Here is a 16010-nt window from a genome sequence, read left to right on the forward strand (position 1 = left end):
TCCTTTCCCGTACCTTCCTCTCATCAAAAAATCACATTTTGTGCCAATCTGCAACTCTGATACTTTCACTCACTTACAAGTGGGCAGTGCCAATCACCAATTTTCATTAAATTGATCGGTGAGAGTCTAAATATAGCACTAAAAATTTGCCAAAAAGTTTTTTCCCATTTATCTACTGGATGCATCCAACTGAAGTAGGTTAATGAACCCAATCTGTGTAGTGCAGTGGCTGCATCCACACACCTGTCTTCTTTACATATTCAAGTTTAACACTTGTGTTGTTAAATACACCTTTGCATAATCCTTTCTCCAGATAAGCAATTTCACAGATATATGCTTAAAGATTACAAAAATCAAAATGATTACGGTAATCTGCACCCCTAATTTTTCCCATTAAAGTAGTCAACATTTTGATAGGCCACAAGGATGGCTGCATATTTTAACAACTTACTATTTTTATCTCTAATAAAACCTTTACTCCACATATTATTACTGCATGCACTTTTATAAGAAACAATTCCTAATCATAAAAAAAGCAATGTACTCACCATGGATTAACACAAAAATACGGGGCATTATTTGAAGAATGTGAGTAACTGCATAGCAGAACTGGTAAACACTGATGGTTAAATGGATCAAGAGCATCAAGTTTGATTGGCCAATGGCCAGCACTATCATGGGTCTCGCCAATTGACCCTCTGGGTCCATCCAAGAGTCCATACTTGTATGTATTTCCCCCTTTTTCTCGTTCAGGCTGTTTCTTTTCAGCTTCAGCACATTCTTCGTCTGATTCACCTCCAAATGGTGGAACATGTCCACCACAAGCTCGAAAGTTGGCAAGCATTGTTTGCACTGCTTCACTGTTGATACTGCCTGTTAATTTTGCCCTCAAAAATGGATGGTTGTTCTTGCATCGAGTGAATGGCATAACTTTTTCCACCTGGGACTCAACTGCGGAGCTTGCGACTGGCTCTTCCCCTAAAGAACACATCTGGTTATTCTCAAACTGGGCAGACCAATACAATTCTGCTGGAAAATATTTCCGCAGAGGGCAGTTTCGTCCAACTTCAGTATCAAGGTAAGGAACGGAATGTCTTAAGTATGGAGAGGCAGACAAAACGATGTCATCTAAGGCCTTGCGGAACCGATTTGACTCTCTAGGATTTGATGCAACAGAGAGTCTATTTGAGGAAAATACTTCATCAATGAGGTCTTCAACTTCCGACTGCTGTGGGTTTTTTTCAGCATCACCACCTTTTTCTGAATTTAGTACATCTGGACTGGTTGCTGACCCAACACTTAGATAAGAATGGAGTGGATCGCTGAAATCACTAACAGTTTCAGCTGCAACAGTTTTCCTATCCTCAGCAGCTTTTTCTTTACCAGCCATACGGATACTTGGAGATGGAGTGGATTTTTTCTGCAAAAATAAAATAGAATGAAAGGAACTGAGAAAGAGAGCATTGGGAAAAAATTAAGCTACTAAGAAGGAAAACAGTGGAAGAAAATGATATCAATGAGAAACTTATGTGAAAAAAATGATATTAAAATTGGTATAGATAAATGAAAAAGTAAAGTTAAAGGCATTTCACAAAAATATTGCTTACTGAAACAAAATTGCTGATACCAAAGAATGGGCAAAAACTCTTAATTCCTCTAACTGAGTTAGGTGACGAAATATATTTCATCCAACTATGGATGAAAGCTTCATGTAAGAATGCATATTCTAATGCTTCAAAATATCCGGGAACATAATATGTGGCATAATAAAGATGATGAATTGAATACATAAAAAAGGAGAAATATTCTAAGTGGTGAGGTTGGGTAAGACCTAAGGGTAGAGTTAAACAAGGATGTACACATACAATATCCAGCCAATTGCAACAGAACATTGATCAAAAGTAAGGTACATAGTAAATTGTGATTGCAGTATGTGTAGTAGGTGGTTTAAAGCAGAGATAGTGAAGGCAGTCATGGGGATACAGTTTACATAAAATCGCCAAGGTCGTCAAGAAATGACTGGTCAATTAAAAGCTTGCCAACAGATGCCAACTGCACCATTACAAAGTGACTCATGGAGCAATGTACATATGTACATGCAAACTAGCAAAAGAGCACATTGGCAAAAAGGCACCAAGAGAAACCTAAGGCATTAGAAAACTAAAAATATCCAAGCCTAACCTATGACATGGAAGCAAGCACTTGAAATTGTTAAAATCTGAACCATGGGTGCCAAAACCTTTATGTCGCATGGGAAATTATCAGCTACCACATCCAATCCACACAATGAACAGAGAACATTTTACCTATCACTTTTCGGCTTGGTTTCAAGTAATTTGAAATGAAAACCACAGAATACAATGTTACAGCGTTCATACCAATATTCCATTATTAATTTTGCCAACTCTTCCCTGATTTCCAGACCAAATTCAATACATATCCCTGACTTTATATGAAAGGCAAACCACTGGTGCAAAGGGATTTTATAGAAAAATTCGGCATAGTGTATTGTGAAATAAAGTTAAGTCATACAATGCAGAAATAAAGTCAAGTAGAACCAAGTCTGCACCTCGTGCCACCCAGCCCAGATGGCAACAAAACACCCAACTAGTAGCCCAAACACAGCCATGCTACAAATGTGCAACCCCAATTTCTCTTTTTGCTATGCCTCTAGAGCATTTTCATGGCCATAACCCGATTTTCCTGACACTTCCATGACATGCAGTCCCAATTTTTATTCCCCTACTATACTTCCCTGACCAGTATGAACCCCATGCTATTTCCACTTTGTTCAATTGCAGATGCATCAAGTTTTATAATGATATTACTGAAACTACAAAATGAGTATATGTATTGAATAACTTCAAGTAACTTCGGTTCTTAGGCAAGAATATACTCCTCTATCAAAAATACGAAATGATAAATAAAATGAATCAATGGTATACAATTCAATGCACTCACCTCAGACTGTAAAACCTCTCTGTTGTCATTTTCTTCACCATTACATTCAAGATTTTGATCTTGGGTTGGAGCACCATCGGTAGAACACAAGGAATCCCCAAAAAGTTCGCTATCAGGTGGCAGAGGGGCAGGAGGCATGGCAAACTCATCCATAAGGAAAGACTTCTCAAGATGCCAGCTGTAGTGAATGTAAACCATCCTCGAGACAACCCGTTTCAAGCGGGCTAGTTCTGGTTTAGTAGCACCACGAAGAATTACTGTACAGCCCAGATGTGCAGGGCAACCATCAAAAAACATCAATGTTTTGGTGGCTGATGACTGAGAATTTAGGCCATAGAACTGTTTTTCACTTCCACTAGGGCTTAGATCATAAGTCTTTAAATAGAATGCTCTGCATGCCCCTAACCTTGGGCGTCCAACATGGGCATCCACTGACCCAACAATGTCAGCTCTAGTGCAATGAGCAACACGATCTAGCACAGAAACTTTCATATTAGTCACTAAGGTCACACCCAAATCCAAGAGGAAATCCTGGGCCAAACGAGAAACATTTTTCTCCACTAGCAAGAGATCTGGCTGAAGGGAGGCAATTCTGGCAACAGCATTTTTGAGATAGTCATGCTCCTACAGATGAAACAAAAAAGACAAATATGTAGTATTAGAAAAATAAATGGAAAATCGGAGAAAAATTATCCTATCCACACATTCACCGATATCCAGGCAAGCATTTCAATTTGATTATGATACACTTATTTTAAACACAGAACCAACTCAATAATTACATCCATTTGAATCAAAATTAATAGAGAGATATATCTATAAGAAGCAAAAGTCATACATTACATAATATTTTCTAGAAGATCAATAACATTTTTGTACATGTTCATGTATCAAGAGCTGATTTTAGATCAATAAACCAGCTTAAAACATTCGTTATGGAGCTGAATACCCCTTCCCTGGGTCTGATTGTGGAGGGAGCCACTGGTGGGTCATGGGTGGACTTCACTCAGAGCAGGGATGCCAACTTACAAAAAATATTGGGGGGGCCCAAACCGAGGATCTTGCCCCAGGAAATTTTATAAGTAGTGAGTTTTAAGTTTTTTAAGCACTTTAGAAGAGTCATATGATCAACATTAGAACCCTGATAACTCGAATCTCGATATCTGGACACTCTGGGAAAATCAACAAGCCTGACACATGTTTCCTCACACCCATAACAAATTTTGGAGGGGGCTCCATGGAGTCGGCGCCACTGATTCAGAGTGATGTGACCCATTGGTTGGTATTTGAGACCTTCCCTGATGGTATGGGAGGCAGAGGGGAAGTGGAGGATCATGGAGTAGCCACTGCTCGGGATCTCTGCAGCAAGAGGCATCTTGTGAAGGCCTCTCAGGGAAGTGGCTCTCAAATACAGCATGTATACATGCCCACTGGCACGAGGAATTATGGCATTAGCATGGCACTGGAATTAACTTACCTGCATCATAAGAGGCTCAAGAGACAGGAAGCGTCCCTCAACTCTCTGATATGCAACAGAACACCCAAGTAGTAGTATTCTAGGATTGGTGAGCCGTGCAGCCATGGCTCGGTGAGCAATATTCTTTGTGCATACCACTCCGCTGATTATACCACATTCAGAACGATTGCCACCAGGAACTTTTTTAAACTGCACATACCTATAGAGAAAAATTAATGTATTAAGGTCCACTCGTAAATGCAAAAAACTTGGATTGAAACTTGAAAAAAGAATTCAACAGAAGAAATGAGAAATTAGTGAAGGTCAGAAAAATCGATTTCTTTTCAGGGAAGCTTATCACATTGAATAAAAGTTGTGGAACTTACTCCAAATAAGGCCCAAAAAATATGGCACCTTTAGGTCAACCCAAGACCCTGGTATTGTGAGCTTATATGCGGTGAAGAGGTTGAAAATACAAAAATGCATGATAAGAGTAATTGATGAGTCCTTGAGATAAAAATTTTCATCCATTTTATCCTATATGTGACTATTAAGGCACAAATTGACAATTTAGATTTTGTGAGTGTGGGTGTGCAGGAAACCTAATTGCAGCACAGCAATGTAGTGTGAAGTGATGGGCAGCAGGCAGCTTGTATCTCCTGCCTACTAGCAGGAGCATCATTGATGCTACTCATGTATTTTGTTGCAGATCTAACTCATTGTCATTATTAAACAATTTTAGGGGATAAAAAATAAAACACATGTCATTGCCTCATGGAGCCCTCTGTGTAACATAATTTTAGAGGCTATATTGTCCCCGTGAACATAGCAGGAAACACTGACAATTTCTGATGGGAGCTTTGTGCACCATTATTGCCCCTTTTTTGTTTCCAAGTGACTTCAAAATATTGCTGTAACCAACCTCACTCAAACACAGAAATTGTTTATTCATTTTAAAAACATTTTGAGACTCAAATTTGTATATTTATCAGGTAAGGAAAACCTGGTTTCTCAAGGTACATATTTGTAGTCTCCTACTACTGCATTCAAGAAAAAAAGGTCACAAACTTAAGAGACAAGTCTCTATTTCAACCATTAGTGAAAGATGTTTTTTAATAAATTTTACAGGATTATGAGAAATTTGTTCTGCAATTCAAGAAAAAGTGTGAGAAATTATATATTTAATCTGTCTCATTGGAAAAAATGATGGATATTTTAATGAATCTCATAAATTAGTTTAAGGGGCAAGGAGTAAGGTAAAGTTCCTCTAATCACAGGGTATTGTAGTGAAATTTAAGTACGGGATGGGTGATGTGGAATAGTGGAGTGGATGCAGAATAAACATGTATGACGGAAGAAAAAACTTAAGGGCATCATAGGAGAGTGGCAAGTCAAATTCATTAGCTTGTAGTGGCTTGGATATACAAGCATTCTTCCAATGTTAAGGGTTGGGGCTGGTCACATAAAGATTGGCTGCTAGAAAGAAGAAATGTGACCACTGACTGTTAAATGAGATGGTTGGTGAAAAGTCACACAAATTGTACACCTCTGATTTGAGAAATATGTTAAGTGCATGGGAAAATTAGCAGGTTAAGGATGTGTAGACAGGACAGAAGTGAGCATTTGGTTAGTTTTCACTGTACTTACTGGCGAATATCCATTTCATAAGTATCACTTCGGACATCGGGACGAACCAGTTCCACAATCTGGCTCACCAAAGGAAGAACTACATCTCCCCAGGATTGAGCCAACCCTTCTGAAACCAAAAGTTGACGTAGAAGGGCTTCTTGATGAGATTTGTAAGCAGAACTATGAAAGAAGAAAATCATTCCAACATTAGGAAAATTGACAAAAAGTAATTAGGATGCATTAAGATAATTCATAACAAAGTACAAACAGCTGCAAAAAACAAGTGATACCGAGATAACAACTTCTAATTCTAACACAAATTATACATACCATACACGAAGGATAATAAAAGTCATACTTTTTGATACCTTTTTAAATTTTAAAAGTTGAAATCAAACTTTCTACTATGCCAAAAGTTAAGAATTAGATTTTTCTCTCACTGTTCCAATCATTGTCACAGTAGATAAAGTAGCATGTGATTAATCCAAATCTTTGATAATAATAAGGAAGGTATTCCTGCATAAAAATTAACGAGAGCTTTGCTTATGGGACAAAATAACACTAAGCTTAATGCAATAACAAATTTGCAATTCAAGCCTACATATCCAATTAGGAGAAATGATATGTGTACATTGCAATGAATACCAATTAATACTAAAAACTGCATAACATAAAACAATAAATCACTATAGCTCATGTTCATTCCAATTAGCCTTTTTCATCATATATAACAGAGCAAAAAGAGGAAGCATTTCAGTAGTGCTTTCAATCTATTTCACAGCAAATTTTAGTTATACATAGTGATTTAGTGAGTTAATGTGTTCAGGAGCACAACAACATGAGCAAATCGTGATTGGGAGGGGAGACAAAATCTTGATGCTTGGGAGACAATGACCCCCTGCCTCCATACCTTCCCATCTCTCCTGCCCCTTTGCTGTGCACCTGGATCATATAAATTATGCCCCCCTGTTTTTACTACTGTTTATTTTTGGTGAAATATGACTAACCACTATTACAAAATCAGCAGACCAAGTTGACTGTCATTGTTAGGAACAGCTGAGTGATATGCACACCTTCCACTATCCCACGCTTTCCCCATCAAGCGTTAAGCGCTCACAACCCTAATTCCACACAATTTACCCTCCACTGACCTTTAACCCTTTCTCCCCTTAGCATGACTGCTGTACTGAGCCTAAAGAGACTCTTCTGTCCCCTCCGTACGGAACATTTTTCAGGACATTCGCTGATAATCACGCACTCTCAGCACCAACCTTTTCGACCCTTCCTAGCGGGGACTCTGCATTATCTCGGACTTCGAGGGTAGTTGGGCTCCCTCCTTTAGGGGTTTATAACCCTACCAGCGGCATTGGTTCGCGGTCAATCATGCTTTGTTTATAAGAATAAGCTATATGGATAATTGTGGTTTCAACGTAAACTGCAGTCTTCAAATTGAATTCCTCGTTTTATTCTGATAATTGTAAAATTATGAACAAAGCTCTACTGTCAATATTAACGTATTTAATGCAGCAACAATTTCCATATTGATGTTGATTTTTATACTGAAATCGAGATACAGTAAAACTTCGATTTTACGCACTTCGATTTTACATCAAGTCTCGTTTTTACGCAGCGGCACTCAAGTCCGGCCGGAAAGCATAGGGAATTGCAATGGTGAAACTTCGATTTTACATATTTTCTTGATTTTACGCAGTTTTTCGATTTTGCGCAGCATAACCCCATCCCCTAAGAGGTCGCTAATCTTGATTTTACGCAGTTGTCTTTCGGCTTGTTTAGAAAATCCGACTGGAGCAATATGCAGTTAGGTTATTATTTCGTCTCAATGAGTTGCAAAAATGAATACAGGAACGGTTGAAATGACGTCGCGCTGTTGAGCGTGAAACTAAAAACATCGCGAATCTAATTATTGCTTCCCCGTGAGCCCTCTCAGTAATATTTCAGGCTCCATTACGCACGCGAATGTCGCTCTTAGTTCAAATTCGCCGTAGAAGGATATAGAACCCTAAAACACACGGCAATCGCCGTGTATGCGTAACTACTTTTGATTAAGACATGATCGCTGGAGATATTAACATTATCACCTTTCGTTTATTATTCGACTTATTGATCGACGCTGTTTATATCCAGAATTATGAGCTACGGAATATCTATCCCCAACGCAAGGCTTTTTAGAATTTTGCCAACGCTATGTTTTCCGTCGCCCCAGCGAAATATGACGGCGAAATGAGTCGTTAAAAATACTCCCGTGCCAAAATTTTGGCTTCCAAGGTGATCCATAAAAGATAGTCGTACTTCTAGTATGGACGTAAGTCGACGGTGATTCAACACGATGGTAAAAGCAGCATGCATTGTCTCATTCCCAGGCTAATCCCACAACTGCGGGACAAATGGAGGCGGGGAAAAATTGCTTGCGCTGCGCGCTTATCAGAACCGACTCAACTTGTATCTCGTTGTCAGAGGGTTTAAATTAAACATGGTTGGAACTTGAATAGCTATTAGCTTAACTCCGCTAGGTGGCAAGCGTTTTAACGGAACGGGAGTTAATGCCCTCAGAGAATAACTCGAGTCGTCAATCGTCATGTAATAATTGAAGTCAAATTCAAGACGTGAGTGATAAGGTAGTCCCTTTAAACTCAGGAATGGCTTGGTACCATTAAATCGAAATACAAGTGTCCGGTGTTGTTACCAGATATGGGGAAGCAAAATATTACGTGAAGCTGAGTCACACGGCTTGTGAGTCGAAGGTCCCGGCGCTGAATTCGCGGAAGAATGCCGACAGAGAAGCTATTCCCGGTAGAGTCAATCTACTAATGCTAAAATTTCATGGGGAAATGCTTTTTTAATGCGTATAAATTATAAAGAAGGAAATTTTTTCCGGACTATTAGTCATTTGTTACTCATCACGGGCGGCATGACGGCAGTTATGCGGTCATTTAAATAGCTCATTTAAAAAAAGTGATCTAAGCACCGGAAAAATCTGAATTTCCGAATATCCCGGGTCCTGTGTGCTCCGTATTATCTATGGTATGCTATTTGGAGGTAACCAACGACTGGGATCATTAGCGCCATGAAGTAAGGGCTGGGGGGATAGGAACCCTATGTTGGCATTAGCCAGGTTCTAATGATAAGCTCAAAAGGGACCAGGACTTAACTTCCCATCTGATGGACAGAGTGGTGCACTGGAAGTGCCCTCCACATTAGACTCAAGTAGGGATAGGGCCAACTCTGATAAGTCTCTGCTACTGCCAGGACTTGAACCCAGGCCCAGAGGGTGTAAAGCCTTTGTGATGTATTAGCAAAAGTTTGCTCCCTGTTAATGGGGTTAATTTGGATGATTATCCTCAGGTATCGTGCGAAAGTTGCGGGTGACTCCCGTAAAAGTTATCACCGCGGCTAGTCCCGGTAAACTTTAAACTAATCCTCAGGTATCTCATTTCTTCAATCTCCAATCTTTGTTTGTCTGCAGGTGGTTAAACAGATATCCTGAAAACTGCTTTTAATGAGAATATTTTCGAAAATTAGGTTCTCTGCGACCATTTAGTATCACCATTCCGAAATTTCTCCTGGGTAACAGAAGTAATCTTAGTGCCAGAAATGCTGGAATTTCAACCATTTTGTTCAACCATGGGAAACACTGTTCAGGAATGCAGCGTTGTTTCTCTTAAGGTAACACCTCATCTGTGGTGTTGCTTTTGAGTAAATAAGATTATTAGGCTTCATTTTCCGAGCAATAATGAGCAAGTGCTATCCTGAAAACTATACTCCTCCTCAATACCAACTCTTGATTTTACACACTTTGATTTTACACAGTGCCCATATTTCGGTCCCTCCAACTGCGTAAAATCAAAGTTTTACTGTATAAGTTAATATTTATCGTAGAATTTCATTTAAAAATTGTAAATGCTGCTCAAAAGACAAATACATAATTCAATTCTTGGTTTATATTTTTTGAGAAAGGAACGCATATTTATTTCGCAAAATGGCTGGATGCACAATTGTATGACTACGGTCCCTTACCGCTACGAGGGGTAATATAAGATGAGGGGTCCGGGTACCTGCCCTGGATTTCGAGGGTAAAGCCTAAGCCCCATTGTGTTGGGTCCCAAAACAAAGACATCGCACACCCGCGACCGTCATAACAGGGGGAGGGCTAGGAAACATATATATTCGGCATTTGTTCACCTGCATAGGATATCTCGGATGAAAATTTATGGCTTTCGTCACCCGGGTCAAGAAAAGTCCTGATGCATATTTTCGTCTTTAGTACGGAAAAGGTTAAAGAAGAGTTATCAGCTAAAATTAGGGAGATTTGATAATCGTCCACTCATGAAGACAAGGCAAGAAGGGTGAAAAGCAGGAGTGACGAGAGAGATGATAGTGAGAGGGATGAAATACAAGAAACTGTAGTCTTTGCAACCTGAGAAAACTACTGCCCGTGACAAACCCCAGCCGTGAGAGTCATAAGTATGCACTGTGAATGAACCGGCATCAAGACAAGATAACCAAACCTCATAAGTATTATCTACTGCCATAAACACCTCTCCCCCTGTGAAGATAAATAATCACAAGTGACATCCTTCGTCAAAAACACCTCCTTTGTGAAGTGTGAGCCTGATAAGAATTGTTCCCAGTTGGAAACCGACCTCACCCCCCATGAAGATACATCTACATAATCTACATAATACCCTGCGAGCCACCTCTAGGGTGTTTGGCAGGGGAAAAAATATCGAGAATCGATGGGGGAGATCCGGACCAGTACCGAGAACCGAAAAAATTAAGGGACCGACTCATCCTTGTTCTTAATATTAAATTAAATGTTTGAGGCTCCGTAATACACAAAATAAAAGAACATACAGATAACCGTTTTTAAAATCTTGTCATTTTTTAAGCGTCTGGGAGGGCACATGCCCCTGTGACCCCCCCTTATTCTGTCTATGAACCCAAGTATCCTTTATTCCAATTTAACATGTTGTCTCCACTTTTTTCCCATGCTTTTCTCATGAGTAAGATTTCACCTCCTCTTGCTTATCTTATGAAACTTCAAACCTCCCTGATAAAAACACAAATGGTAATTTCCACATATTTACAAATCCACACTTAAAAATGACGTAATACGCTGAAACAATGGTTTGTGGTTGAGTTTTGCATTAAAGTGTGTAAATTACTAGTTATGTTTTTAACATGGATATATTGAACTTCCACAAAATCAAGCCTGAAATGATTTTATACGTTCAACCCTCCCACTTCAAGTTATGTACTCCTTTCAAAATCAATTTTAGCATAATTATTATGGTTTAGAGCTAAAAATCATTCTAGCAATTCTTGTTTCACTAAATTCATCTAGAAGGAATACCTAGAATTCTCTTACACAGCCATTTCCAATATTAATTTTTAAAAAACAACAGGCAATAGCCATTTTCTCACACTACACAGATTTTCCTTTATACATATAATTAACTGGGAACATATTAAGCATCAATTTTAAAAAGGTAGCTTCAAATAAATTTTCTAAACATAAATAATATTTTATACTGAGAATAAATGACCTAGGAAACAACCCTACTGTGAAAATTCCATGGTTGATGATGCATTACACACAAATGTAGGTGCAACTGATAACAAATGGAGACTCCATCATTGCGGCAATTAATTTTTCAATGGGTTTCATGAAAAATCAATCATAACCAAATTTCAGTCAGTTGCTAGAAATCACCATTTAAATTATTTAATTACTGACACAAGGATACCTGAAATACTTGTGTTTAGCAAATAATGTTATACGTACACGTGTATATCTATGTATAGGTATGGCCAAAGATTAAAATATTAATTGAAAGAAGTTATTGTGTCATAATTAAATCGTAAAATAAAAAATGATTAAAAATGCCTGTAGTGGATTAAAAAGCAAAATTTTGTTTTCTACACAGGAAACCTGAAGGCAGGAATGTAACGGCAAAAGGAAAAATTTACGTAGACAAAATCAAAATTTAGCATCCTCAACAAAAAGTATAGAATATTAAATAAATGTGCCAGAAAATCAAAATTACTGAAACAAACTATACTAAAGCAATTATTCATAATTAAACTCTACTATAAACAGAAGCAATGCCACCTTAGTCTCAGGAATGCTTCTCTTTCCCCATTGTCTGGATTTAGGTGCTTAGCATCAACTAAATGCCAACTGTGAGGTGGACTGGATGTGACTGTGTCAGAAGAAAGCTGGTCTTGAGGAACACAGAGGAAATTAGGAGCTTCTCCATGGCAAAAAATATGCTGACCATTGTACAATGAGGGGTCCCCTGGTGAAGATAATGAAAACAGATATTCATATTTCCATAAATTAATGGTTAATATCTACTATAGCATATGAACAGTTGACACAGCAAATCATAAGCATGCAGACTTAGTTTACGTCATTAAAATGTTGAGTACGGGAACCACAGTTGGAAATTGTTTCTGGGGAGAAAACTTCTATTTGAAATTTTATATCTTACAAGGAGACATCGCGAGAGTGATGTTCGGGATCTGAATGCTGATGTTATTTCTGAAACTTTATAGGTAAGGTAAAAAAAAAAGTGTCACGGCTTTCTTCCACATAGGCACGGGTTCGAGAGATATTCGCATGTATTGATTTCACGCATCTTCACTTCCCTTGAGTAATCACTTCCTTTCAACTACTGCATTGGCTGAGAGGTTAAACACTCTCATGTTCAATAGGTCCATTGTTCCTTGACGCATGGGGCCTGGGTTCGAGTCCAGGTGAGAGCTAATTTTTTTCTCTCACATAATAATAGAAATCACTATCACAACTCATCCCCATTCATTTTATTTAGTTAATTGGCGATTTTTTAATTTTCATACTAGTACATGGATTTTAAATGGAACTCCGAATTGTGCCTTAACACGCGGATTGGCCTTTGAGAGTGCCCACTCCTGCTAAGTCCATCGGTGCGGTCCACCGGCAGAGGTGAGAATCGGTGCCCACTCCGGGCACCCATTCACACCTCTGCCTCGCTTCAATGAACCGATCGTACACCCATACATCAATTATTCATAGTTTTTTGAGGTATGTGCCACCACTTTCAATGTATATCTTCCATTCCTGATACACAGGTATTTTTCGACTCAACATTATTTTATTCATAACATCATTTCCACAGGGCTTTCCCACCATTACATTTTCTCCACAGCCCACCCACTGTCTTCCCAACAAATCTCGCTCCTTAATACAGAATATCCTTCCATTCACACTATCTCCTTCATGACATGCCTTCTAGCATCCTTCAAAGAGTTCCGCCCCAACAACCCTCCCTCCACAGCTGACCCTCGCTAATCCCTGAATGAGACATCGAGGCCCAACTGTGTGAAAACAGATGCAAAAGGTAGACAAAGAATATTTCCACAAAGAACGGCTAGAGCAGGCTGCTGGAAGGAAGGGTCATTGCACTCGACGGGCCATAAAGGGTTGGAGGGGAAACTGACAAGGGTCACTAACTGAATGTGAGGATAGCCAACATGCTTATTTGGTGAGAAGAAAGAATCGAGGTTATAAATATACAAAGAGGCTGTGGGAGCAATGGCTGGGGTGAAGATGAGCACATAACCCAGAAATTCACGTGTAATTATATACGTCCTCACATTACCACGGTAAGGCACAATTCGGACTTCCATTCAAAATCCATAAACTAATACAAAAATAAAAAAAATTCGCCAAGTAACTAAATAAAACGAATAGGGATGATTTGTGACTGTGATTTCTAAAATTATGAGAGAGAAAAAAATAAGCCCACACTGGGACTCGAAGCCGAGCCACACACGTGAGGGAAGAGTCTATAAACACTTGACCAACTCGATGGTTGAGAGGGAATGATTACTCAAGGGTAGTCATGGTGCGCAAAATCTTTACGTGCCTGGGCCTATGCAGAAGAAAGCCGCGACACTTTTTTTACCTTACCTATGTAGTTTCAGAAAAAACATCGGCATCCAGATCCTGAACATCACTCTCATGATGTCTCCTAGTTAGTCGGAAATTGATTAGCAATGAAGGAATCAATAATTGACTACAAGAGAGCAGATGATAGATAAGAAAGATTTGGAAATTGCTTTGATGACAACTTCAAGCTTCAAAATTAAATTCATGCATGCATAAATCACTACATACTTAGCCATTACTGATACACAATAGCCAACATGCAATCTCTGAGAATGGGACACCAATGACTCATGTGTCAAGTCCACCACACTGAACATATTAAGTTCAAATGTACATGAGCTTAAGCCAAGATCAGCTACCACACTAACTACATAATATGTTATTTTAAATTGCTTCAAGGACTCTTTGAGAGCTTTCTTCACCTGACCAAATATCTTGTTACCGGCAATAATGTTATTGTACTTGTATTTCCCATGCTCCATTTACTCCAGCAAACTGTCTACCTGGCTGACTCATGTGATCTCTACTACCTGCTTCTCTGCTTCCACTTTTGCCCCCATTGCCGGTACTTTCACTACTCCCTGCCTCTCTTGCTTAATCTAGACTGGACATGGCATACACATGCCTGAGTGTGATGAAATTCCGATTCCCTTGGGGTGTATTCAACCTCACGCAAGGCTGCGGCAGTACCAGAGCATTTTTAATATGAAAAATACAACTAAAGAATGTAAAAAATATTTTCTTAATTTATGATTGGTTTTTCATTGAGGATGGGCAAGGTAGAGAATATCAAAAGGGAAATGGAGAAAGGGATGATTTTAGTGGTGGTCAGAAAATTCAATCAGGAGAAGCTTTAGTTTTAAATGAGAAGATAGTGGTAAGGTGGTGGGTATAAATCAGGTAAGAGAGTGGTAGGTATAAATCAGGTAAACGTTAGGATTCTAGTGGTAGAAATTGAGGTGCAACCCATCAACCTTGCAATGATTCAAGTTTACATTTTTTTGCCTACTAGCAATCATAGGGGAGAAGAAGTAAATGAAGCGGTGGACATGGACAATACCGTATATGAGCTTCAGAAGAAACTAGAGAAGGCTAGCAAGAGAAAGCTTTTTGAACTAGTATGGAGGGTCTATGAGAAGGGATGTTGGTCGGAAGATTTCCTGACAACAGTTCTAATTCCACCATCAAAACAAGAAAGCTGAAGAATACGGAAAAGAAATGAATACAGGACTATTAACCTTATATTGCACGCTAAAGTGGTACCAAAGATATTAAATGGACGAATGGAGGCAATGGAATTTTGGCAATGATAATTTTGGTGTCAGAAAAAGAATGCCAACTAATGCAAGATCTAATAGCAGTAATGAGGCCCCTAGTGGAGAGGAATCTAGAATAAAGCAATGGCGGCTAGAATATGCTGGCTTATTGGATTTTGAAATACCATTTATTAGGGTGGATGGGGTAATGTTAATGGATGGTCACAAGAAAATAGGCTTGGGTTGAAGGGATTCGTTATCTGTATACCACCCAGACTGCGCAAGTGAGGGTAGCGGACGGAGAAGAAGAGTGGAAGGAAAAGAGGAGTGAGGCAAGGCTGTCCACTACATTTCACAATTGCTTTTTAATGTGTATGCTGAAGGTAATATTAAAAAAATTATTAAAGAGAACATATTACAAAGTCTTCCGATACTCAAGTCATTCTTCCATCTGCTCCAAGGCAAGCCAACTCCGAGTGTCAAACCAATCTTAGGATTGTATACTAATGATGATGATCATCATGGAAAGTAGAAAAGACAGTATGAAAAATGGCCAATGTATACTGGAAAATAATCAAGTTTGGCACTTCATACTTAAGGTAACATAAGCCTTAAAGATTGGACCTTGTAATGCAAAGAAACTATATTTCTTTTAATGAAGACAATTTATGTTCCCAATATTTGCACTAGTTAATTAATTCAATTTAGAAAACAATAGTTTCATAAAATTAGCAAACTTAGGCTAATTTTATACCTC

At 38.8% G+C, this 16010-nt stretch overlaps 1 protein-coding gene across 5 annotated transcripts in view; it reads right to left on the bottom strand.

The window, feature by feature from the left end:
- The window catches only part of LOC124156354 (1-phosphatidylinositol 3-phosphate 5-kinase), a 69839-nt gene that overhangs the window by 35896 nt on the left and 17933 nt on the right, over positions 1-16010 (bottom strand). For all 5 annotated transcript variants that reach the window (XM_046530868.1, XM_046530867.1, XM_046530869.1 and 2 more), the window contains exons 9-13: positions 12177-12363; positions 6065-6226; positions 4439-4637; positions 2962-3585; positions 549-1420 (exon numbers count right to left, since the gene is read on the bottom strand). In XM_046530868.1, coding sequence (XP_046386824.1) covers positions 549-1420; positions 2962-3585; positions 4439-4637; positions 6065-6226; positions 12177-12363 — 2044 coding nt within the window. The remainder of the gene's footprint in view (positions 1-548; positions 1421-2961; positions 3586-4438; positions 4638-6064; positions 6227-12176; positions 12364-16010) is intronic.

The sequence above is a fragment of the Ischnura elegans genome, chromosome 3 (genome assembly GCF_921293095.1).
Source record: "Ischnura elegans chromosome 3, ioIscEleg1.1, whole genome shotgun sequence".
In the NCBI taxonomy this organism is placed as follows: domain Eukaryota; kingdom Metazoa; phylum Arthropoda; class Insecta; order Odonata; family Coenagrionidae; genus Ischnura; species Ischnura elegans.